Raw genomic sequence first — 26,397 nt, forward strand, 5'->3', positions numbered from 1 at the left:
CTAACCACAGAGAAATAACACCTCTGACAGCCTCACGCTCTCCACCCTTTATGTTCTAGTAAGCGAAACCGTGTTCATGAAAACACATGTATAGCTTAAGGTCCCACCTAGGCCCCAAGGTGCATACAAATTTGCATATCTGGCTCAGGTGCCCTGAGATATCACTGCAGGTTACTCAGGACTTCGTGTACATGAGGCCTCTGGCAACGCAGCTTCTCCCCATTCCACTCCTGAAGAGGGAAGAAAGCTTGGGGGCCCGTGCGCAGGTCCTAGACCCTGAAACCAAGGCCGCCTGTGTTTCACGCACAAAGGAGAGAAGATAAAGGCACTGGGGGCCGCGAGAGCCTACCTTGCAGTGGGGAAGAGACGAGGAACACAGGGCGAGGAGAGACGAGGGACACAGGGTGAGGGGGCTCCAGGAAGGTTACTAAGGACACGTGGAAAGCTTCCTGAAAAATGTGGAACATTGCGAAGAGCAAGGCTGTCACTGTGGAGCGTCTGATCCCTTGGGGAAGAGTTCCTCAACTTTGGGGAAGCTGGGTTGTGCTCTCTGGGGCAACAGACAAAGGAAAGGGGAAGTCAGCCTGTGTTGAGTCTCTGCTTTGGGCAGGAACCATGCTAACTCCTTTCACTCATGATCTCTGTTTTCTCCTCAGCTGTGGATGTAGTAGGTGGTCATGATCTCTCTTTTCTCCTCAGCTCTGGATGTAGTAGGCGGCACCACCCATTTCCCTAACGAGGAAACTGAGGCCTGAGGCAGTGAAATAATCTCCAAAGACCAGCACTCCCAGAGCAGGATGTCTGACCCCTAAGTCCAGGCTCGTCAGCGTTAGTGACGTGTGTCTGCATGAGGTCTTCACGACAGAGCAGCAAGGTGGCCTTGGGGTCCTGCAGCCCTCTCTGGAGATGCTGGAAGGTCAGACATGCTGCCCCCAAGTCTGGCCCATCTGTAACCTGTTTGTGGGCAGGTGCTTCCCTGGCCCGGGAGTGGCCAAAGGTGGCTAGAGCTATTGGAATGGAACTTCCAGGAAGATAGGTTGAACACCTGGGCTCGCTGCTTCTTCCAAGGCTGTCCTCCCATCATGCTTAGGGTCTTCACGTTGTGTTTCCAGTTCCCCCCTTTGGCCAGCAAAGGTACAGGCAATTTCTGAGACGTCGCCTCAGCTCTTAACTGCTGCAAAAGCACCATCCCTGCACTGAGCATTGTACGAAATCCTTCCTCTGTAAGGTTTGGGTACTGCCTTACAGGTTTGTGCCTTTTTAGGGGAAATATCTGGATGCTTTCAGGAAGTAGATAGAGTGTAATAAATACTCCAGTGAACACTGGCATTAACTGCACAGCGAGTGGGCAGTTGTCCAGGGGAGAGAATGGGGGGGATTGGACCAGGGGACGGTGCTGGGGGTGATCTGACTCAGCATCTGTTTTGAAAACAGCGCTGGCTGGGACCTCCTGGCGAGCTGGGACCGAGGCAGCAGGGAAAGGGTGACTGCAGGTTTTTGGCCAGAGCACCCGGGAGAACAGAGTTTCCACTTACTGAGACAGTGAAGGCTGCAGAGGAGCAGGGTTTGTAATGAGTGTTGGGAGGTGCTTACTGTGAGTCCAGAGGGAGAATATTGGATACATACATCTGGGCTTCAGAGAAGTCTGGAAGTTGTCATGGAGAGATGGTGTTTGAAGTTTTGCAACAAGCTGAGATCTCCAGGGAAGTATAGAGGAGAAGGGAAGAGATTCCAGGCCTGAGCCTTGGGGCCCTCCACAATTTTCAGGTCAGGGAGGAGGGAAGGAGCCAGCAAAGGGAGGGCAGGAGAGCAGCCAGCGAGGGAGGTAGTGGGAGAACTGAAAGAGGGATATCTCCAGTGCGAATGGAAAAGGTGTTTCAAGGTGGGAGTGGGTAAACAAAACATGGTGTATCTGGGCAATGGAGTGTTACTTGTCCATAAAAAGGAATGAAGTGTTGGTTCATGCTATAACATAGATGAACCTTGAAAACATTATGCTAAGTGACAGAAGCCAGTCACGGAAGACGACCTTGTATGATTCCAATAATATGAAAGTCCAGAATATGGAAATCTATAAAGGCAGGAATAGGTTAGTGGTTGATTAGGGCTGGTGAGGAGAGTATGGGGATTCTTTTTGAGGGTACGAGAAGGTTCTAAAAGTGACTGTGATGGTTGCACATATCTGTGAATATGCTAAAAACTATTGAACTGTACACTTTTTTTTTATTGTGCTTTAGATGAAGGTTTACAGAGCAAATTAGTTTCTCATTAAACAATTAATCCACGCATTGTTTTGTGACTTTGGTTGCCAACCCCATGACGTGTCAACACTCTCCCTTCTCGACCTTGGGTTCCCTGTTACCAGGGTTCCTGTCTCCTCCTGCCTTCTTGTCCTTGCCCTGGGCTGGTGTGCCCATTTAGTCTCATTTTGTTTTATGGGCCTGTCTAATCTTTGGCTGAAGGGTGAACCACAGGAGTGACTTCAGTACAGAGTTAAAAGAATGTCTGGAGGCCATACTCTTGGGGTTTGAACTTCGTACTTTAAATGGATGAATCATATAATATGTGAATTATATCTCAATAAATCTGTTTAAAAAGAAAGAAGAGAAGAAGAAAGGCGTGATCAACTTAGTCAAATTCTGTCACGGGTCAAGTAACGGGGGCCTGGTCATGGACCATCGCGTTAGGAATGTGGAGAGCATTGATGACCTTGACAAAAGCAAGTCTGAGGATGTGAGAAGAAAGTCCAATGGGAAGTGGTGGCAACTCTTCTGAGTGTCTCTACGTGGAGGAGAGGGCGGGACAAGGGCTGGAGGCAATGGGGAGTCAGGAGGAGATTTCAGGAGATGGGAAGCGTGCTGGCTTACTGAGCTTTATCCTAGAGAGAAGGAAATTGACTACGGGATTGTAGAAGGGATGTGGCCTCCCGTGCAAGTGTGGGCTTGGCTTCAGGTGACAGCAGGAACAGTTCTTCCATCGTACCAGGAGAGAAGCAGGGTGCATGGGCATGGCTTTAGGTAGGTGGGAAGAGGCGGTGGCCGGAGCCTTCTGGTTTCTCAGTGAAACCATGTGCTTTGAAATGGGCACGTGGACATTGCTCAAGGGAGTGTAAACGAGACTTTTGAAATTAGGCTCCCTGGTTTAGCAGCGGGGCATCCTTCTGCCCCGTAACAAGGCCACCTGGATAAGCCAAGGGGTCCCGAGAGTTGGTACTGAAGGCATTCGATAGTTGATTAGAGCATTACCTCTTCCAGCAAAACCCAAGATACAGAGTGTCCATAAAGGCATTGCACTTTGGATTCTTAATAAATTCACTCCCACACAAGCTATAAACAGTTCATGAAATGCAACCCAGAGGGGCTTTACTCAAGATTTAAGGGAAGTGTTAACACTTGGTTTATCTTAACCTCTTTCTTTTATTTCCTAGGTGATGAGCACTGCGTTACACTGACATGTCCTTATCTGAATGTCTTTGAAGTGGTGGTGGGTGCACTGAGAGTGGACATTCCTGAAATCAGCCAACTCTTGAGTAAATTCTCTCATTTTGCAGGCTGTTTGCATCTTGCATAGAAGTGAATTCATTAAACATTCAAGCCGCACAAGGGCTTTATGGCTGCCCTCTTCCCCCTCTACGTCACGCCCTCCCAGGGCAAGCATTTCACCCCCCACCCCCGCCCCCTCTGTTTTCCTGATTTTGTATGGCTTTGGTGGTCTCTCCTCTGGTTGCCTTAACCCAGGTGCTAAGAAGTCTCTCTTCCCTTAAAGTAACTTTTTTTTTTTTATGTCATTAAACTTTTTTTAATGTCTTTAACCTGTTCTCTTTTTTACTGCCTCCTCTCAAGAAGAGAAGTCTTTTTGCCTCTCTGCCTCTTGAAGTCAGCAGCTGGTACTTTATGCAGTAATGAAAGTCAAGATCCTGCCCAGAAAGACTGGGGGGAGCAGGTGGAGGTGCGAAGGCCAGGGAGTGGGATGCCTGGAGCACCAGCAGCACAGAGCCATCTCTCTGAGAAGCAATATTGTAGTAAGCAAGAGATGGAGTCCTTGGGTTGTGCAAACAGTTAACATGCTTGGCTGCTAACTGAAAGACTGGAAGCTTAGTCCACTCAGGGGTGCCTCGAAAGAAAGACCTGGCAATCTCCTTCTGAAAAACCTGGCATTGAAAACCCTATGGTGCTCAGCTCTGCTGTGATACACATGGGGTCACCACGAGCCAAAGACAACTTGACGGCATCTTTTTTTTTTTTAGCAAGAGAAACATAAATGCTTGAATTCATGGACCCAGTAATTCTCTTATGCAGTCAGAGATGTACAAAAAGACTTATGTTCATTCCAGCATCGTTGGTAACATTGACGAACTGGGAGCAGCATCCATGTCCATCAGTAGCGGCTTGGTAAATAAAGTCTATTACGGGTACTACAGATTATATGAAGAAGAACAGGACATCAGGATTGGAGGAAGACTCATTAACAACCTGCGTTATGCAGATGACACAACCTTGCTTGCTGAAAGTGAAGAGGGCTTGAAGCACTTACTAATGAAGATCAAAGACCATAGACTTCAGTATGGATTACACCTCAACATAAAGGAAACAAAAATCCTCACAACTGGACCAATGAGCAACATCATGATAAACGGAGAAAAGACTGAAGTTGTCAAGGATTTCATTTGACTTGGATCCACAATCAACAGCCGTGGAAGCAGCAGTCAAGAAATCAAAAGATGTGTTGCATTGGGCAAATCTGCTGCAAAGGACCTCTGCAAAGTGTTAAAAGAGCAAAGATGTCACCCTGAAGACTAAGGTGTGCTTGACCCAGGCCATGGTATTTTCAATCACATCATATGCATGTGAAAGCTGGACAATGAATAAAGAAGACCGAAGAAGAGTTGACACCTTTGAATTGTGGTGTTGGCGAAGAATATTGAATATAGCATGGACTGCCAAAAGAACGAACAAATCTGTCTTGGAAGAAGTACAAACAGAATGCTCCTTAGGAGCAAGGATAGCGAGACTGCATCTTACATACTTTGGACATGTTGTCAGGAGAAGGACATCATGCTTGGCAGAGTACAGGGTCAGCGGGAAAGAGGAAGACCCTCAACGAGGTGGATTGACACAGTGGCTGCAACAATGAGCTCAAGCATAACAACGATTGTAAGGATGGCGCAGGGCCGGGCAGTGTTTTGTTCTATTGTGCATAGGGTTTTTATGAGTCAGAACCGACTTGACAGCACCTAACCACAACAACAACGGGTACTACGCAAAGATTAAAAACCATGTTTGAGTTTAATACATGGAAAAATGTTCATGCTATAAAGTTAAGTGAAAAAGAAAATAAGGCAGAGACCTGTATGTATATTACGGTCTCAGATCTTAAAAAAAAAAAAGTATATATACGTATGTATATATACAGAGAAAGACATAGTAGAAAACCCCCTCAGTATTAAACAGTGGTAGCCCTGGTGGCAGAGTGGTTAAGAGCTCTGCTGCTATCCAAAAGGTCAGCAGTTCGATCCACCAGTTGCTCCTTGGAAACTCTGTGGGGCAGTTCTGCTTTGTCCTACAGGGTCGATGTGAGTCAAAATCATCCTGACAGGAATGGGTTTTCTTTTGTTTTTTTGGTATCTCCTGGAAGTGAAATACTGTAAAATTCTAATTTTTGTAATTTCTTTATGTTCGTATTTTCTATAATGACTGTAGGAACCCTGGTGGCACAGTGGTTAAGAGCTTGGCTACTAAACAAAAGGTCATGGGCTTGAACCCACCAGCAGCTCCATGGGAGAAAAGATCAGGCAATCTGCTCCCGTAAAGATTACAGCCAACAAAATCCTACAGGGCAGTTCTATTCTGTCACGTAGGGTTGCTATGATTTGGAATGGACTCAATGGCATCCAACGACGACATGTTGACTGTGTCTCTTTTACAATCAGAAGAAAGAATATAAACACATTGAAAGCTGAGCAATCTTGTCTAGTATTCAAAGGAGTACAGATTAAAATTTAATTTTCGCTTGTTCCTAAGAAATGAGGAAATGTGGGATAAAACAGCAATTCTCCTGTCGAGCCTGTTCGGTGGTTGCCTCAGCTGCCCAGGGTGTGTCTGGGAGGGACAGTTGCCTAGCGACACGCCCTGGTGCAACAGAAACCAAGACCTGGATCCCATAGCGAGTGCTGCGGATGGGGGGGAAGCCAGATGTTTCTAAATCCGCCAAGGTCTACTTCTCTCACTGGCTCTCAAATCATTCTCCTCTTGGGTGGCCCAAAATATAGCTGCCAGCTCAGCAAGTTAAGGAAACAGTATTACAAGTCCTGTGGAAACTAAAATTGCCCTCATGGGCCAGGGGAGTGGGTGCAGGTGGAGAAGAAGATTCTGTTCTGAGTTGGGATGGACTGCTCTAATTTCAAGGGCACTAATGGACCCCTGAGGGGACAGCGCTTAGGAGCTCGGCTGCTAACCAAAATGTTGGTAGTTGGAATTCACCACCCCTGCTTGGAAACCCTATGGGGCAGTTCTGCTCTGTCCTATAGGGTCGCTATGAGTCAGAATCTACTCGATGGCGACGGCTCAGTTTGGTTTTAAGGGGACGTCCTGGCCAGTGCCCCTCTTGCACAGCCACCACCCATCTGGCAGTGGAGGCCTGTGTGTTGCTAGGATGCCCAAACACATCAGACCACCTGCTCTGCTCCCAGCGCCTCTCCACGCTGAAAGGGCTCAGACTCTTAACTTTCTGCTAGCCCTACCACGTGCTGCTCACTGGGCCTGGGGCACGCATGCTGCTGAATCAGCCTGGAATGCCATCCTTTTTTTGCCTGAAGACCCAGTCAGGGGTCTCTGCCCTGCTCTGCTTTCTCCTGCGAAGTATGCTTGTTTGCTCACCCCCTTCTCTGCATTTACGTGTAAAATCATTGAGAGCAGAGGCCTGGTCTCGTTCATCTTTGGAGCAGCTCTGGGTCCTAGCTGACATGTTGTGTCCAGTACACACTCAGCAGAAGTTTTACAACATACTCATCACATAGATATGCACCAGAGGCTAAAGCTTCCGTGCCTTTGACCCAGTTATCTCAGTTGCAAGGAATTTATCCAAATGAAATAGTTGAACGGGAGAAGGGAAATTACATAGATGAAAGTGCTATAAAATCTATATTTGTTAAATATTGAAAGCAAGTTAAATGTTTATTGACAGCCATGGTGAGTAAATGACCGTCCGTGATCCTGATGGAGCATGAACTGTTCGTTCTTTCAGCCGTTAGACAGATACACTGCCAAGAAGGTATCAGAAACCACAGCAGTGAGTCACATGCCACCTCTGCCTTCAGGGAGTGCACAACCTGGGAGCATCTACAGGGATAATCAGGAAAACTGCATACAGCCAAAAAGCTGTCGGGGGTCTAACGCAAAGAGGGAAAAAAGCAGATTACAGACCTGTCAGAATATCGTGATTTGTTTGCTCACCCGCTTCTCTGCATTTACGTGTAAAATCACTGAGAGCAGATTACAAAGCCGTCTGAATATCATGATTCGACTCTACACATGTATGAGTGTGAACAAGCTGTGGACAGGCAAGTGCTGGAGTGGAAACAGTGCACGGCTAGAAGTATGGACGACATTTTCTTTGCATCATTTATAATTGTTTTTCAAGCTTTTTTAAAGTTTTAGACCAACACAAATGCTTACTGAAGAAAGAAAGTGGATCCCGTGGACCAGGCCCTCCAGGTGGGTGGAGGCATGAATGTGGGGGGCTGTCTCGAGATGGGTGGGGGCTTGGCAGTCTGGGAGGGTGGGGCCGTCAGTCTGCAGATCTGGAGTGGTCATTGACGGGCACTGCAGAAACCAGCTCCCTCTGTGCCTAGGCTGCATCATGTAGGATAACACAGAGCCTGCAGGCACCTCCAAGCTCTGCCAGCACTGTCCCTTAGGCAGGGTGCCACAGTGCCGGCGGGGAAAAGCTGCGTTCTGGGAACAGACGGGAGGGTTGGGGCCTGTAAGAGTGGGTAGATGGCTCCTCAGGCTGGATGAGATGCTCCCTATGTGAGAAGTACCATTATCCCATCTACAGGTAAGGAAGTCTGAAGCTCATTTGACCCCAAGCTACCCAGTGGGCAAGTGACAGAGACGGGACTGGAATCCAGCCTTTCCCACTTTTGGCCAGGGTTCTGTTTCTCCCCTTGGGTCTGGGAGCAGGTGGACACACAAGGGCTGTCTGGAAGAGACCTGGGTGAGAGAGTGGGTGGAGTCCTTTGGGAATAGGGAAGTGGTGGGAACCCGCTGGTAGGGCCACACGATGGAGGGTCTCAGAGCCCAAGCTTTTGAGTTTGGACTTGATGCAGTAGGTGGTGAGGAACCCTTGTTGGTTTGGGAACTTGATAAAACAGGGTTTAATGAAGATCGGGCTGGCAGTGTGTGCAGGCTGGTGTGGTCAGGGGAGAGACTGGGGCCGAGGACACGGTAAGGTTGGTGGATAGCTCTTACTCTCTGTTCAGAGTAGCACGTACCCCTCCAGCTTCTTGGAAACATGTCTCCTTCCATCTCTAACTGTGAGAATGGAATGGCAGCTGCCATCTTATATACATGTTGTCTGGGGGTACCACTGCCTGGTCCAGGGATGGGCACCTGAAACAAACTTGGTCAATCAGAGCCAAGTTTGGGAATTTTCACCTTGGGACGAGAGATGGATGGATCTCAGTCCTTCTTATTTTTTTTAAACTTTTATTTATTTTGTGGTTGTTGGGAATACACACAGCAAAGCATACACCAATTCAACAGTTTCTTGTGTAATGTTCAGTAACACTGATTACATTCTTCAAGTTGTGTAACCATTCTCACCTTCCTTTTCTGAATTTTTCCTCTCCATTAACATAAATTCACTGCCCACTAAGGTTCTTATCTAAACTTTCGAGTTGCTGTTGTCAATTTAATTCCATATAGATAGTTCTTAAAAGAGCACAATGATCAAGGCAAATGTTCTTTAATATTTAAGCTAAACTGTTATTTAGTTTTAAGAAGACTTCAGGGGATATTTTTGGTTTAAGGTTTAAAGATTATCTCAGGACAATAGTTTCAGAGGTTCATCCAATCTTCAGCTCCAGGATGTCTGGGGTCCATAAGAATTTGAAATTCTCAGTCCCTCTTTGATGACAAAGCTGTGATATGTGATCTGGAAAATCTAATTCACAGAGATTTGAGAGTTAGAGAGAGGAAATTCTAGCTGGACTTGAGCCCTAGTTTCCAGCCACTCTGAGGGTCAGCCACTCCCTCGCCCATTCCACAATGTCAACAATACTCACCACCCCCTTTTTAGCTAAACGGGTCTGTGTTGAATTTTTGTCACTTGTAGACAAAAAATCCCTGACATTTGTATTAAGAGACACGCCTACCCTTTATCATTCGAATTTTGAGCACTATCCTCAAATATTCCAAAAACCAAATCCGTTGCTGTTGAGTTAATTCCGACTCATTGCGACTGTATAGTGACCCTGTCGGACAGAACAGAACTGCCCCATAGGGTTTCCAAGGAGTGACTGGTGGATTTGAACTGCCAACCTTTTGGTTAGCAGCTGAGCTCTTAATCACTGTTCCATCAGGGCTCTAAAAGCATCCTAGGGTTGATTTTTTTGGGCATTGATTCATCATTTCTTGCACGTAAAACACAAACAAACAAAACCTGCCTTCATCATTCTGTCAGGCTCTCTGTAGGAACACGGCTTTGGGATTTCCTTCAGAGAAGGATGGAGACATCGCCATGACTTGTACACTCAGTGAAATTGCTGCTCAGAACACTTTCCCGCCGGCTTCTTTGAGATTCCGAGGGATAGAAACTGACTTCGACCGGATGACGACACAGAATAGCCAGGTACTTCCTGTACAGGTGGTAAAGGTGCCTTCTGAACTTCTGTCCAGCAAACACATAGATCAGGGGATTGAGGCAGCAGTGGCTAAACGCAATCGTCTCGGTCACACTGAGGGCCAACCTCAGCTTCTTCTTCACGTCGCAGCTGGGGAAGAAGTGGAAGGCTTTGAGCGTCTCCAGGAAAATCATGACGTTGTAGGGCGTCCAGAAGAGGAAAAACATGATGACCACCAGGAAGATGAGTTTAATGGCCTTAGATTTCTTGTGGTTCTTGCAGGAAAACAGTGTCCAGATGATCCTGAGGTAGCAGTAGCTCATGGTGAGCAGGGGCAGCAGGAAGCCCAGGAGGTTTGCTCCCACGTTCTGGAGCACGGGCCAGACTTCCTGGAGGATCTCGGGGTAGTCGCCGAGGCATTCGCTTCCGTTCTGCTTTGTGAACATAAACTGGGGTGCTGCCACCAGAATGGCCACTGCCCAGACGCTGAGGCTGATGGTGACGCCATGCTGCACTGTCCGGTTTCTCATGGAGTGGGTAGCCAGGACGACGGCCAGGTACCTGTCAATGCTGATGATGGTGATGAAGAAGATACCTCCAAAGAACCCGATGAAGAAGAAGGCCGTGATAAGTTTGCATACGGCATTGCTGAAGCCTTGGTCACTTATCACATAGTGAATCCAGAAGGGCAGGGTGGCTACAAACAGCAGGTCGGAGAAGGCCAGGTTCAGGAGATAAATGTCCGTGATGCTCTTGGGCTTCTGGCTGTTGGTAAGGACAAACACCACCAGCAAATTTCCCACCAGGCCAAAGGCAAAGACACATGAGTAGAATATAGGCAGGAAGACAGTCCCGAAGTCCACGATGTCCCCCTCTTGACAGGCTTCAGCCCCCTCATCGTACACGTGGTCTTCAGTATATGAGTTAGTGAAGGGGGTGGACATGGTGAGATCCTGAGGCAGAAAGGAAAACAAGTAATGGCATCAGTTCTCAGAGGGACACCTCTGGGAGTCTGTCTGGCCCCATACAGACAGGCAAGAGGAGAAAAATACATCTTGGCTGAGTACGGTGCAGACAGTTTGCCCTCGACTCTACCCTGAAGGTTGGCAGCTGGAGCCCACCCAGTGGAACCTCAGAAGAAAGACCTGGCAATCTGCTTCCATTAGGATTACAGCCAAGGGAAACCTATGGGGCAGCTCTACTCTGTAACACATGGGCCACCAGGAGTCGGAATCGACTTGACGGCAACTGACAACAGCCCAACCAATACTTTTCCCAGCTTCACGCACACCGTTTGTTTAATCCCCACACCATCTTACGATGGGGGCCTAACAGACTTATCAGACAGACGAGGAGACCAGGACCCCGAGAGGCTCAGTGACTTGCCCAAAGCCACACAGTGAGTGGCTCAGCTTGCACGTGAATCTGGGCCTTGTGAAGCTTGAATTGCATCTTTTCTTCTTTGACTTTCAAAAGTCTTCCCAAGAAGGTAAGGGGTGAGGGGGGACGGGGAAGCTAGATTAATGGAAACAGAACAACTGGAGTGGAAATAATGAGAATGCTGACACATTGTGAGAAATGTAACCAATGTCACTGAAGAATATGTACACAAATTATTAAAAGGGAACCTAATTTGTTGTGTAAACTTTCACCAAAAACACAATAAAATATTATCCAAAAAAAAAAAGTCTTCTCCAAAGCCAGCTTGACCAGCCTGTGGATACAGGGAGGGAACCAGGAGCTGGGGTGTGGGCTGCAGCCCTAATTTACATTTTAGTACAAATTCCCCCAGGCCATTCTCCAGCTCTCTCTGCTTCCCCCCTCCACCCTCCGGCCCTCACTGGAGAGGCGTCTCACACACTCACCCCGAGCCCTCAGCAGACGGACACCCAGAAGCCCTCCTCTGATGTCTGAGGCCTGTTTCTTCTTCTCTTGGAACACATCCTTAGCAGAAGTCAGACAGGTGTGGACGGCATAAGGTGACTAATCTGTCCCGCTTTGCCCAGGACTTTCCTGGCTTTTGCGTTGAAAGTCTCACATACCTGAAAGCCCTCAAACCTGTCGCGGTCAAGTCAGCTTCAACTCTTGGTGACCCCATGTGTTCCAGAGTAGACCTGTCCCATCGGGTCTCCTTGCTTATGGAAGCAGACCACCAGGCCTTCCTTCCGTGGGGAAGGAAGCAGCAGATCACAAGCTGCTCGTGCTGCTAGCGGCCTGGAAATGGCTCAGTCCCAGGCAAACCGGGGGCCGTCATGCGGGGCTGACGGAGCCAAGATGGAGACCGTGCTCAGTTAGTCTGCTGGGCTGGGTGGTGGGTGGCTAATTAACTCAGGAATTACCAGCGATGCACTTCACTTTGGCTTTCTCACCATTCTGCCCTCCTGTGTCTTTCTGAGCAGAAATTGAATGAGAAGATATTTCCACACAGGTGGGGAAGTAAAAACCGTCCCATTCTCCTTCTCTTCCCAGCCTGGACTGGTTGCTCATTTACCCCGGGGGCTACAGGGCAGACCTCCGGTCCTCTTCCTTGTGACACCACAAGTGACACCCTTGTGACAGGGCCTCAGAAACTCCGAGCGTGTTCAGAGTGGGCACTGCCTTCCTCCCCACAACTAAAGTCAAAGCTTACACTTCTTAAACAAGGACATTCTCACGCCCTGCTGAGACGGGGTGCGAATTAGGGCCTCTGCAGAGTAGCCTGAGTGTCCCACCCGCCCAGAGCTTAGCTTCCGGCCCACGCCCACCTCTGCTTTATGTACGGGGCCATCTCTGCTTCTTAACGCTGCTCCTTCTGGATCCACTGGTCCAGGCTCTCCAGCCTGGGCCGACTGAGGCTGCGGTGGAGTTCTCAACCCCAGGGAAATTGTACGCTGTCTTTGTTCTAGGCTGGAGTGTCCTTTATTCACAGAGAGGAACCTTGTGCTCTGACCTCAATCAGCAATATTTAAGTTGAACTGACTGATATTCAACCACCTCTGAGCTACAAGAAGGCCAGTTTCACGTGGCCCGAGCTGGCCGATAGGTGGGGAAGAGGGGGACTATCAATTGGTGCGTGCAGCTTGCGGCAGAGGCTTCATCTTCCCGACATGCTGCTGTGGAAAGCAGTCAAGTTCTCCATGGTTCTAAGTTGGGGACTTAGGTGCTTGGAGGCTGGCCGCCTTCTCCCTCCTCCCAAAGTCAACAAGAACATTCTGCATTTATTCATGCCCTTGGCTGTTCCTTCCGCCCAGGAATGTCATATTTTTGAACTGATTTGATTTTGGCAAATCTACACGACTTGAGTTTGATTTCATGCTAGGCATTGTGCCTTACACGTAAGAACGCCCTAAGATCTTCAGGCGAGTGTGCCTGGGCCACTGAGAGGGAGAGCAGCGAGGTGGGCAGAGAGGGTGTGGGCCGCGGACTTGGCTCTCAGGTCTGTCCTCTCTGGCCCTGTGACCTCAGACAAGTGCTGGAACCCGTGAGCCTGACTTCCCTCAGCTGCAAAGTAGGGATTCTCACATCACCCAGAACCCTGCTGTGAGGAGCAGCTGGCACAGTGTGCTGCATACAGCAGGGACTTAACAAATGCTGATTCCCTCTCCTGCATTAGGTGAGGAACTAGGAGTGCCTTGGAACTTTGGAATCACCCAGGCTGCCTGTGGGCATCACAGAAGTTTGGTCCTTAAAAAGCTGGTTTTTCAGATATATGCACACCCATGTTTATTGCAGCTCTGTTTACAATAGCAAAAAGCTGGAAGCAACCAAGGTGTCCATCAATGGATGAATGGATAAATAAGTTGTGGTATATTCACACAATGGAATACTTCGCATCGATAAAGAACAGTGACGAATCTGTGAAACATTTCATAACATGGAGGAACCTGGAAGGCATTATGCTGAGCGAAATTAGTCAGAGGCAAAAGGACAAATATTGTATAAGACCACTATTATAAGATCTTGAGAAATAGTATAAACTGAGAAGAACACATACTTTTGTGGTTACGAGGCGGGGAGGGAGGGAGGGTGGGAGAGGACTTTTTACTGATTAATTAGTAGATAAGAACTGCTTTAGGTGAAGGGAAGGACAACACTCAATACATGGAAGGTCAGCTCACCTGGACTGGACCAAAAGCAAAGAAGTTTCCGGGATAAACTGCAAGGGCGGGGGTTTGGGGACCATGGTTTAAGGGGACTTCTAAATCAATTGGCAAAATAATTCTATTATGAAAACATTCTGCATCCCACTTTGAAAAGTGGTGTCTGGGGTCTTAAATGCTAACAAGCGACCATCTAAGATGCATCAATTGGTCTCAACCCACCTGGATCAAAGGAGAATGAAGAACACCAAGGTCACACGACAACTAAGAGCCCAAGAGACAGAAACGGCCACATGAACCAGAGACTTACATCATCCTGAGACCAGAAGAACTAGTTGGTGCCCGGCCACGATCGATGACTGCCCTGACAGGGAGCACAACAGAGAACCCCTGAGGGAGCAGGAGATCAGTGGGATGCAGACCCCAAATTCTCATAAAAAGACCAGACTTAATGGTCTGACTGAGACTAGAGGAATCCCGGCGGTCATGGTCCCCAAACCTTCTGTTGGCCCAGGACAGGAATCATTCCCGAAGACAACTCATCAGACATGAAAGGGACTGGACAGTGAGTAGGAGAGAGATGCTGATGAAGAGTGAGCTATTTGTATCAGGTGGACACTTGAGACTGTGTTGGCATCTCCTGTCTGGAGGGGGGAAGGGAGGATAGAGAGAGTTGGAAGCTGGCAAAATTGTCACGAAAGGAGAGACTGGAAGGGCTGACTCAGGGGGAGAGCAAGTGGGAGTACGGAGTAAGGTGTATATAAACTTATATGTGACAGTTTGACTTGATTTGTAAACGTTCACTTGAAGCTCAATAAAAGTAAATAATAATAAAAAAAAAAGCTGGTTTTTTTCTCCGCTAAAATTAAAAAAAAAAACTGTTTTGTTTTTTTTTTTTGAGTTAGGGGTTACCCATTACCACTGAGTCAATTCTGACTCATAGTGACCCTGGAGGACAGAGTAGAACTGCCACTTAGGGTTTCTTAGGCTGTAATCTTTATGGGAGCAGACCATCAGGTCTTTTCTCCCACAGAGCGATTGGTGGGTTCGAACTGCCAACCTTTTGGTTAGCAGCTGAGTGCTTTAACCACTGTTCCACCAGGGCTCCATGGAGTTGGAGGTAAGCCCCCGTTTACTGAGCTCTTACAGGCTGCTAGCCTCACTGCAAACACATCACATACATTCTTGTCTATTCAGTCCTCTCGGCAATCCTGAAAGGCAAGTCCTGCTGTCAGTAATGCTGCGGAAGGAGTCCACCACGTGTCTGTCAGTGTGTCCTGTAGGGGCTTGTGAGTTGCTGTGATGCTGGAAGCTATGCCACCAGTATTTCAAAGACCAGCAGGGTCATCCATGGTGGACAGGTTTCAGCGGAGCTTTGAGACTCAGGCAGACTAGGAAAAAAGACCCGGTGATCTACTTCTAAAAAAATTGGCCAGTGAAAACTTTATGAATCGCATCGGAACACTGTCTGACATAGTGTCTGAAGATGAGCCCCTCAGGTTGGAAGGCACTCAGGGTATGACTGGGGAAGAGCTGCCTCCTCAAGGCGGAGTCGACCTTAATGACGTGGATGGAGTCAAGCTTCTGGGACCTTCATTTGCTGAGGTGGCACGACTCAAAATGAGAAGAAACAGCTGCAAACATCCATTAGTAATTGGTATGTGGACTGTATGAAGTATGAGTCTAGGCAAATCGGAAGTTGTCAAAAGTGAAATGCAATGCTTGAAGATAGATATCCTAGGCATTAATGAACGGAAATGGACCGGTATTGGCCATTTTGAATTGGACAATCTTATGGTCTACTATGCCAGGAATAACAAAAAGAAGAGAATTGGTGTTAGACTCATCATCAAAAAGAACATTTCAAGATCTATGCTGAAGTACAATGCTGTCAGTGATATGATAGTGTCCATATGCCTTCAAGGAAGACCAGTTAATATGATCATTATTCAGATTTATGCACCAATCACTACAGCCAAAGATGAAGAAATTGAAGATATTTTCTAACTTCTGCAGCCTGAAATTGATCAAACATTCAATCAAGATGCATTGATAATTACTAGTGATTGGAATGTGAAAGTTGGAAGCAAAGAAGAAGGATTAGTAATTGGAAAATATGGCCTTGGCTGTAGAAATGATCCTGGAGATTGCATGGCAGAATATTGCAAGACCAATGACTTCTTCACTGCAAATACCCTTCTTCAACAACAGAAATGTTGACTATACATGTGGACCTCGCCAGATGGAGCACACAGGAATCAAATCAACTACATCTGTGGACAGAGATGATGGAGGAGCTCAACATCATCAGTCAGAATAAGGCCAGGGGCCAACTGCGGAACAGATCATCAATTGCTCCTATGCAAGTTCAAGTTGAAACTGAAGAAAATCGAAACAGGTCCACAAGAGCCAAACTACAACCTTGAGTATATCTCACCTGAATTTAGAGACTGTCTCAAGAATAGATTTGATGCATTGAACATTAATGACCAAAGGCCAGATGCGTTGTGGAATGACATCAAGGACATCATAAAGAAAGCAGGAGGTCATTAAAAACACAGGAAAAAAAGAAAATATCAAAATGAATGTCAGAAGAGACTCTGAAACTTGCTCTTGAACGTAGGGTAGCTAAGGTGAATGGAAGAAATGATGAAGTAAAAGAGCTGAACAGAAGAATTCAAAGGGTGGCTTGGGAAAACAAAGTAATATAATGAAATGTGCAAAGACCCGGAGTGAGGAAACCAAAAGGGGACAACACACTCAGCATTTCTCAAACTGAAAGAACTGAAGAAAAAATTCAAGCCTCGTGTTGCAATATTAAAGGATTCTATGGGCAAAACACTGAACAATGCAGGAAGCATCAAAAGAAGATTGAAGGAATACACAGATTGACTGTACCAAAAAGAATTGTTTGACGTTAAACCATTTCAAGAGGTAGCATATGATCAAGAACCATGGTACTGAAGGAAGAAGTCCTAGCAGCACTGAAAGCATTGGCAAAAAGCAAGGCTCCAGGAACAGACGGAACACCAACTGAGATGTTTCAACAAATGGATGCAGTGCTGGAAGCGCTCACTTGTCTATGCCAAGAAATTTGAAAGACAGCTACCTGGCCAACTGACTGGAAGAGATCCATATTTGTGCCCATTCCAAAGAAAGGTGATCCAACAGAATGTGGACATTATTGAACAATATCATTGATATCACATCCAAGTAAAAGTTTGCTGAAGATCATTCAAAAATAGTTGTAGCAGTACATCAACAGGGAACTACCAGAAATTCAAGAGGGATTCAGAAGAGCACATGGAACGAAGGATATCATTGCTGATGTCAGGTGGATCCTGGGTGAAAGCAGAGAATACCGGAAAGATGTCTACCTGTGTTTTATTGACTACACAAAGACATTTGATTGTGTGGATCATAACAAATTATGGATAACATTGGGAAGAACGGGAATTCCAAAATGCTTAATTGTGCTTATGAGGAATTTGTACATAGACCAAGAGGCAGTCGTTTGTACAGATCAAGATGATACTGCATGGTTTAAAGTCAGGAAAGGTACGTGTTAGGGTTGTATCATTTCATTACACTTATTCCATCTGTATGCTGAGCAAAAAACCCGAGAAGCTGGACTGTACGAAGAAGAACTTGCAATGGAATTGGAAGAAGACTCATTAACAACCTGCAGATGACACAACTTTGCTTGCTGAAAGCGAAGAGAACTTGAAGCACTTACTGATGCAGATCAAAGACTACACCCTTCAGTATGAATTATACCTCAACATAAAGACAACAAAAATCCTCACAACTGGAGCAATAAGCAACATCATGATAAATGGAAAAAAGATTGAAGTTGTCAAGGATCTCATTTTACTTGAATCCCCAATCAACGCCCACGGAAGCAGAAGTCAGGAAATCAAATGACCTAGTGCAACGGGCAAATCTGCTGCGAAAGACCTCTTTAAAGTGTTAAAAAGCAAAGACGTTACTTTGAGGACTAAGATACACCTGACCCAAGCCATGGTATTTTCAATGTCTCATATGCAATGTGAATACTGGACAATGAATAAGGAAGACTGAAGAAGAATTGATGCGTTTGAATTATGGTGTTGGCAAAGAATATTGAATATGCCATGGACTGCCAGGAGAACGAATAGGATTGTCTTGGAAGAAGCATAGTCAGATGCTCCTTAGAAGTGAGAATGGCAAGACTTCATCTCACATACTTTGGACATGTTATCAGGAAGAATCAGTCCCTGGAGAAGGACATCACGCTTGCTAAAGTAGAGTGTCAGCGAAAAAGAGGAAGACCTTCAGTCATATGGACTGACACAGTGACTGCAACAATGGGTTCACACGCAGCAACAGCTGTGAGGACTGGTCAGCGTTTTGTTCTGCTGTACATAGGGTTGCTATTTGTTGGAACTGACTCGATGGCACCTGACAACAACAACAACATGGTGGGATGATTTTGCGTGATTATCGATCACATTATTTATTGAGAGCAAAATGGCAGGTCATGAGGGCATGAGTCTGGCTGGAGTCACTGCATGCCATCCAGGGCTTACACACGGAGGTCCATTCAGCTGAGGACTGAGCAACACTCAACAGCCCTCATCCTAGCTCTCTGGTGGGCAGACCGCAAGGCTGACTCAGCTCCCGGGTAGTTCCTCTGCCTGAGTACTGACACGGTGCTATGCACCTCATGGAGCCCTGATAGTGCTTGGCTGTTAACCAAAAGGTCGGCGGTTCAAATCCATCAGCTGCTCTTCGGGAGAAAGATTTGGTGGTCTGCTTCCTTAAAGACTGCAGCCCTGGAAATCATATAGGGCAGTTCTACTCTGTCCCACGGGATTGCTATGAGTTGGAATCGGCCCGACGGCAGCGGGTTTGGTTTGGTTTATGCTCGTTGAAGGTGCTCACCCAGCATTGTTGGGTTCCCTGCTGGGAGCCATTCTGTACGATGCTGCACAGGAAGGGATGAGAAGGACGTAACTCCAGACAGGCTCCCGTGTGATTCTGGGGAACTGTGCTAGTCGCTTTAGAGACACTCTTGCTCTTGGTTTTCACAACACCTCTGTTTTGCACAAGGGGAGACCAAGGCACAGTGAGTAAAGAGCTGGCTAATCACACAGCTAGAAGTGGGAGAGGCAGGTTTCTTCCCAAAGATGAACAGAGGCACCGGCCCTGGTCTTGAGGCTCAAAGCCTGGCAGGGAAGAGGAGACAAGGACACAAGGAACATCGAGCAAAGCAGAGTCCCCAAAAGTGGTAGAATATCCATGACAGCAAATGTGCCAGCTCCCTTCTCTCAAGAACAGCATCCTAGGTTTGCTGAGACGACAGGAATGAAGTAAAATTTAAATTGCTTATTTGAGAATTTGTCCTGGAGACACACTCACACGCATGCTCTGGTGTTCACCGATAGTCGCTGCGGCTAAATTGAAAAGAGAAGGATGGAAATAACAGGAATGTCCATCAGATGGTGTCTGGTCAAATTAAACTACGGTATATCTAAATAACGAATACTGCCAGGTGCTGTTGAGTCAGTTCTGACTCGTGGTGAACCCGTGTGTGTCAGAGTAGCACTGTGCTCCACAGGGTTTTCAGTGGTTGACTTTTGGGGAGTAAATTACCAGGCCTTCCTTCTGAGGTACTTCTGGGTGGACTCGAACCTCCAACCTTTTGGTTAGCAGCTGAACGTGTAAGTTTTCACCACCCAGGAGCTCCGAATGGACTACTAAGCATCCGTTAAAATTAAAAACAAGGCAGAAATGTACGTTCTGGTGTGGAAAAAGCAAGGTGAAGTGCTCTAAAGATTTCAGCCTAGGAAACCCTTTGGGGCAGTTCTACTTGACGGCACTCAGCGACAGTCTTTTCTCGGGCCTCCTCACCCTCTGTTCAATTCAGTCAGGATTTTATTAAATGGCATTGATCTGGGAGAGCTTCAGCTGAACATAGAAGCAGAGCCCTGGGTGCGTGTGAGCTTCGTGCGTACCCCAGAAGAACATAAAGTCACCTGCTCTCCGCCGCTCAGATCCTATCCAGCTTCCTCTTCTCAGGCCTACTCATTTCTTTTTTACACTTTTTTGGCTCATCTTTACCCATTTTTTCCAACCAGCTTCTCCTTTCTCTACTTCCCTTCCCGTTTTGGTGGCTCAGATCTATTTCTTCTCTCCGACATCCTGATTCTGTCTCCTTCCCCTCTCTTTTAGCTTCGTGTACTGCTTGCTGTTTTCTAAGTGGAGTCTTCCTTCTCTTAGTGTTTTACCTCCTCTGTTCATGGCTCTCTAGGCCCTTGGGTAAAAGTTTGAGGTCCAATCTAGGCCAAGAAAATTGTGAGGATTTAAAATTTTTTTTTCCTCCAGACCAAATGAAGCTAGAGAATCGCTTGACTCCCAGTTCAGCCTTCCCCTGTGGGAATGCCAATACCCTCTTAGCATTCCAGCGTCTCAGGTTACCTCAGAAATTCCCAACGTTCCAGGGTGCCTAAGTGTCACCTCTGTACTCAAGAACCCATTGAATTCTCTCCACAGCCCCACACAGGAGAAATGGTTTTTCCCATTGTACAAATAACAAAAAGAGGCTCACAGAAATTTAGGCAACTTGTCCAAGGGGGCTGCAGAGCCAGGATTTAAACCCAGACGTGTCTCTTCACAAAGCCCATGCTCCTGGCCATGAACAGAGGTCCCGGTTTTGCGTTTGTCTGTAAATTCGTCTTGACACCTTGGAAGTATCTCACCGGTGCCCTGCGTGTGGCTGCAGTTTGCTCATTCCCACTGCTGTACAGGACCCCACTGTGTGGATGTTCCACAGCTAACTAAAAGCTCTCCTGCCGATGGACACGTGGGTGGCTTTGGGTTGGGGCTACTTTGAGCAATGTTGCCCGGAGAATTTGCTGGCACAGACACTTTGTAGCTGACTACTAACCTAAAGGTTGATGATTTGAACCCACCTAGCGCGGCACCCTGGAAATCCTGGTGGCGTAGTGTTTACAAGTTCAGCTGCTAACCAAAAAAAAGGTCAGCAGTTCAAATCCACCGGGCACTCCTTGGAAATCCTATAGGGCAGCTCTACTCTGTCCTTTAGGGTCGCTATGAGTTGAAATTGACTCAATGGCAACAGGTTTTTTTTTTTTTTTAAGTGGCATCATGGAAGAAAAACCTGGCAATCTGCTTCCATAAAGATTACGGCCAAGAAAGCCCTGTGGAGCAGCTCTACTCTGTCACACACAGCGCTTCCATAAAGATTACGGCCAAGAAAGCCCTATGGAGCAGCCCTACTCTGTCACACACGGGGTCAGCACGTCCGTAAAGATCACGGCTGAGAAAGCCCTATGGAGCAGCCCTACTCTGTCACACACGGGGTCAGCACGTCCGTAAAGATTACGGCCGAGAAAGCCCTGTGGAGCAGCTCTACTCTGTCACACACAGCGCGTCCATAAAGATCACGGCCGAGAAAGCCCTATGGAGCAGCCCTACTCTGTCACACACAGCGCGTCCATAAAGATCACGGCCGAGAAAGCCCTGTGGAGCAGCCCTACTCTGTCACACACGGCGTCAGCGCGAGTCAGGACCGACTTGACAGCAATGGGCTTTGGGTTTTACGTCTCCCACGGCATGAGTATATTTGTATTTTTAGTTGGCTTTTGTGCTTGACATAAAACCAACCAAGAGGTTGGTGGTTCAAACGCACCCAGCAGCCTCATGGAAGAAAGGCCTGCTGACCTGCTTCTGAAAAGATCACAACCAGGAAAACCCTATAGAGCTCAGTTCCACTCTGTAACACGTGGGGTCGCCATGACTCAGAATCAGAATCGACTCAACGGCAACGGTTTGATTTTTTTTTCTTTTTTAGAGCAGTTTTAGGTTTAGAAAAATTGTGCAGAAAGTGCAGCGAGCTCCCATTTACTCCCTCCCTCTGCACAGTTTCTCCTAACATGTTGGTTCCTGTGGTACAGGGCCGTGTTTAAAAAACACAAAGTCCAGGGAAGAAGCCAGACCGAAAAGCAGACCTGCTGTATGAATCCAGGTATGTGAAAATCCCAGACAGGCAAAACTAAACCATCTTGTTTGTTGTTGTGTGCCATTGAGTCGATTCCGACTCCTAGTGACCCTCTAGGAGGGATTACAACTGCCCCATGGGGTTTCCAGGGCTGTAATCTTTCTACGAACAAATCATCAGGTCTTTTCACCTGCGGAGCAGCTGGTGGGTTCAAACCACTGACCTTTTGGTTAGCAGCCGAGTGCTTAAGCACCGTGTCACCAGGGCTCCTTACATAGTGATGAAAACCAAAAACCAAACTCGTTGCTATTGAGCCAATTCCAACTCACAGCGACCCTATAGGACAGAGTAGAACTGCCCCGTAGGATTTCCAAGGAATGGCTGGTGGATTCCAAGTGCCAACCTTTTGGTCAGCAGCTGCACTCTTAACCGCTGTGCCACCAGGGCTCCTTCAGGTTGTTTAGGGGTGCATATTTAAGTAGTAAAGTTACATGGGAAAGCAAGGAAGCAATGGCCATAGAAGTCAGGATTGTGGTTACTTCTGGGGATAGAGGGGCTGTGGTCAGACAGGACACAGGGGCTCCTGGGGTTCTGGCAAGGTTCTTTACCTTGGCCAGGAGGGTGGTTTTGTGGGAGATTAGTTTATAACATATTGTTAACCTGGACAGTGTTATCTGAGTATGCTTTATTTCACAATAAATACAGATTTCATGGAAGAACAAAGATGGCCTGGGTAGTTATTTTGTTGTTGTTGTTAGGTGCCATCTGGTTGATTTAGACTCATGGTGACCCCCGTGTTACAGAGTAGAGCTGCCCCCGTAGGGTTTGTAATATTTATGGGAGCAGATCACCAGGTCTTATCTTCTGCAGAGCTGCTGGGTGGGTTCGAACTACTAACCTTTCAGTTAGTAGCCAATGCTTAACTGCTGCACCACCAGCGTCCTTGGGAGATATTTAAAGAGATGTAATACAGGCTCTGGTCCCTACCAAGACTTGCAAGTTCACAGCCGTTGCACTTCGGCCAAACAAGATCAGACGGCTGAAGCTCCGGCTGGGGACAGAAAGCCGGGACAACTCCATGAGCTGCGGCCAGTGTATTCTGAGCACCCGAGGAGGGCAGGCAGGATGGACATTCAGCTGAAAACCTCACCCCCTCCTGGACAGAGGGAGGGACACAGAGAAAGCCCCTCAGAGTCACTGGACTTGGCTGCTGGCAACCTGAGCAAGTCTTCCTTGGAGGAGTCGGCTAAGACCTGACCCGTGCCCCTGGTTCCGTTGCCTCACACGACCGTGATCCGCTGTGGAGTGGTGGACGTTCCCCTACTGCTTCGCCTGCCGGTCACAGGTGCTGGCTTAACAGAGGGGTAGATGAGGGTCTTTTCCGGGTCAGGGGTTGGGACAGCCAGGTGTTCCAGGTCCCACACGGGAGGTTCTTTGAGGTCAGGTCCCCTGGTTTGGGAGGACCATACCTGAGCGTTGCTGCCCGTCAACAATCCCCCAGGGCCGGGGTGGGGGTTCCTGGGCTGGGGTGGGGCGGGGGAGGGTATGAGAGCGGGTCCTGAGATGAGTCAGCTGTAACACATTTTTTCTCTCTTTGCCACAACCCTGGGTCCAGCACAACCTCGCTCGAAAGCAGCCAGCGTTCTAAGGGCACCCCAACTTCCTGAGCCTCAGTTTCCCCATGATAATAGCACCTGTTGTTTCTGAGCACCAACCCTGGGGCCAAGCACTATGCTTGTTACTTTGTATCCTTTGGCCCTGATCCTCACAAATACTCAACAATACCATCCCTCAGTGTCTACAGTTGTCAACTCAGGGCCAATCTCCCCATAAGAACAGGAAACAGAGGCTTCAGTGAGGTCAAGCGGCAGACACAGCCACCAGCAGCAAAGCCAGGACTTCACCCCAAAGCCACCTGTGAAGAGGGGACAGCGCTGTCACCCAGCGAGCTGGGCTGTGGGTTAGACGGAGACTGGCATCTGGCTGGCACAGGGCAGGGTTCCCTTCCCAGCAGGCGAGTCAGAGCCAGTCGGCCCAGAGCCAAGAGAAATCAGGCTGAATGTGAGCCGGGCCTAAGTCCCACCCTGCATCGCCCCGTGAAGATAAGGCCACGCAGAGAGGAAGGTGAGAGGCTTGTATCCACCCTGCGCTACCTGAACCTGTCTCTCTTTTCCGTAGTCCTGAGCCACGTCGGAGTCGCTGGTGGAGTAAATGGTTAAGTGCTGGGCTTCCAGCTGAAAGGTTGGCTGTCTGACCCCACCCAGAGCTGCCTCAGAATAAAGGCCTGGTGAGCTGCTTCCAAAAGGTGCCGGCCTTGAAAACCGTGCGGAGCAGCTCTACTCTGAGACACAAGGGATTGCTGCCACAGGTTGGCATTAACCCGACAGTGACCAACAGCAGCAGCAAGCCCCAGTCACTGTCCCCACCCACCCATGACCCAGCTGTCCCCAAGGCTCAGCAGCCCGGGCGCCCGCTCCCACCTGCCCTTCTCTCAGGAAGCCAGGTCCCTCCCAAGGTCCTCAGACGCTCCCTGGCCGGTCCTCCGAGCAGACCGAGAAAGCAAGACTCACCTGGGAAGTTTTCTTACATGCTTTTCACATGGGCCATTCTCTCTCTCTTTTTTTCTAGTTAAGTTTTCCCTCTGAAAAAGTATTTTAAAAAAAGAAGAAGCAAAAAAAAAAAAAAAGCACAAAAAAAAAAAAAAAGCACCCAAAATCCCCTAGCTTTCCTCTGGGCTCAACTGTGAACTCACAGAGGAGATACTGTAGGGCTTCATTAGGCTGTGATCTCAGACACAAGTCAAACCATGAGAAAGCAAAACCTCCAGCCAGTCCTTGGTTCGCACTCTCTAATGCTTCTCTAAGGAGACCTGGTGGTGTGGTGGTTAAGAGCTCGGCTGCTAAACGAGAGGTCCAGAGCTTGGCAGTTTGAACCCATCAGCTGCTCTGTTGAGAAAGATGTGGCAGTCTGCTCCCATAAAGGTCACAGCCTTGGAGACCCTATGGGCAGCTCTACTCTGTCCTGTGGGGTCGCTATGAGTCGACAGCTGTGGGTTAACGTACAGCTGCCTGTCTTGCCCCTACAACACGTACCCCCTCTTTGTTTCTTTCTGAAGACCATGTTTTCCAACGATACAAACCTTCTGGGCCCGAGTGTCCCACAGTGATATGATGTCATATGCCAACATTGAATATCAAAGCTGTGCCAGAGATCTATTAGTTAAACGCTTTTCATTGTGATTGCAACTTACACACATTATTAAAAATGTAGGCGGAATAGATCTTCCATGAATGAAAAATGTAGAAGGCACCAAAAAAAAAAGCATAGGAAAAAAGAGAGAGGAAAAAAAAAACCATCCACAACCGTACCACCCAGAATCAATCTTTTAAAACCTTTCGGCTTTTTTCCCTCCAATCTTTATGCATATTTTTATGTAATTGTTAAAAAAAAAAAAAAAAATCAAATGTCATTTAGAAAACTTTTTGTTATTAAATTTTGAAGCAAATGAAAGCATAGAGAACCCCCCTGTCCCCATCACCTGGCTTCCACAATCGGCAGCGTTTCCTCTGCTTCCCACTCCATATCCATATCATCAAAAACAAACCCACGCGTCGTATAACTTCACCCACAACCACTTCTAGCGTGGGTCTCTAAAAGCTAAAGACTCTTTTTAAAACATAACTTCGATACTATTATTTCTCACCTTAAAAGTTCCAACAGCTCCGCAGTATCAGCCAGATGCAATTTTGTCTTGCTTTTTCCAGCTGAGGCCAAATCACAAGCATTTCCCCTTATCCCTCAGACGTGACGACTAGAGCCTAGTGCTCCGGCCGTACCCCACCATCGCAAATGATCTCATTACTCGTTCCCTCACCTCCCCTTGGGTACTTAGCCTGCAACATCTTCAGGAAAAACGGTCTGTCTGTTTTTCGTTTAAGGCAAACCAGCCTCATTACCTGGCTTTGGCCATGGACCACTGACTCTGGTGCCCTGCTCCCCCCCGCCCCGCTCCCCCCAGGTGCAGAATTGAGCCCTCGCACCTACCTGGGGTGGCCCGGGAAGTAGACCTCAAGACTTGCTAACCAGCCTGTCCTCACGCAGGCTCAACCAGAGGCAAGCACTTCCCTTTCCCTTGCTCTGAGAGAATCTTTATGTGTAGAGTTGGCCAATAGTCTCTGGTTTCCTGTGAGGTAGACTATCTCTAGATATGCTGTAGGCCAGCTCAGAAATGCCCACTAGAAGCCAGCTGATGGTAGGAGGGTCCGGATGTACAAACTGGGGGACCACAGCCTGGGACAGGCCAGGAGGGGATTTGGGGGAGCAATGATTTGGGGGCTGTGTTATTTATCCCCCCTGGGGTAGAAGCAAAGGATCAAACACTAATTCTGGTCCATCCAGACCCAGGACCTAGCACCGGGCCTGGCACTTGATAGACCCTCCACTCACATTACTAAGTGGGTCCGTGACTCCTTCTA

The 26,397-nt window shown here is 47.8% G+C and overlaps 1 protein-coding gene across 5 annotated transcripts; it reads right to left on the reverse strand.

The window, feature by feature from the left end:
• Positions 1-8,688: 8,688 nt before the first annotated feature.
• On the reverse strand, positions 8,689-26,096 carry CX3CR1 (C-X3-C motif chemokine receptor 1). Of its 5 annotated transcripts, none has more exons than XR_002787148.2 (3): positions 25,967-26,096; positions 9,665-10,794; positions 8,689-9,162 (listed from the first exon to the last, which is right to left on the reverse strand). XR_002787148.2 is itself a non-coding variant. In XM_023554816.2 (3 exons), exon 3 carries the CDS (start codon positions 10,783-10,785, stop codon positions 9,715-9,717), a length of 1,071 nt encoding a protein of 356 aa, XP_023410584.1. In that variant the 5' UTR covers positions 10,786-10,794; positions 24,493-24,563; positions 25,967-26,019; the 3' UTR covers positions 8,689-9,714. The 5 variants fall into 5 exon arrangements, 4 of the variants coding, with proteins under 4 accessions (XP_023410584.1, XP_064133590.1, XP_023410583.1 ...); XM_023554816.2 differs by adding an exon at positions 24,493-24,563 and having other exon boundaries at positions 8,689-10,794; positions 25,967-26,019; XM_064277520.1 differs by adding an exon at positions 25,626-25,686 and having other exon boundaries at positions 8,689-10,794; positions 25,967-25,982.
• Positions 26,097-26,397: the final 301 nt, after the last annotated feature.

The sequence above is a fragment of the Loxodonta africana genome, chromosome 27, assembly GCF_030014295.1.
Source record: "Loxodonta africana isolate mLoxAfr1 chromosome 27, mLoxAfr1.hap2, whole genome shotgun sequence".
NCBI lineage: Eukaryota > Metazoa > Chordata > Mammalia > Proboscidea > Elephantidae > Loxodonta > Loxodonta africana.

Bases quoted from the DNA above. Each gene is read 5' to 3' on its own strand.
- CX3CR1 (XM_023554815.2), bottom strand. From the start codon at position 10,785: ATGTCCACCCCCTTCACTAACTCATATACTGAAGACCACGTGTACGAT.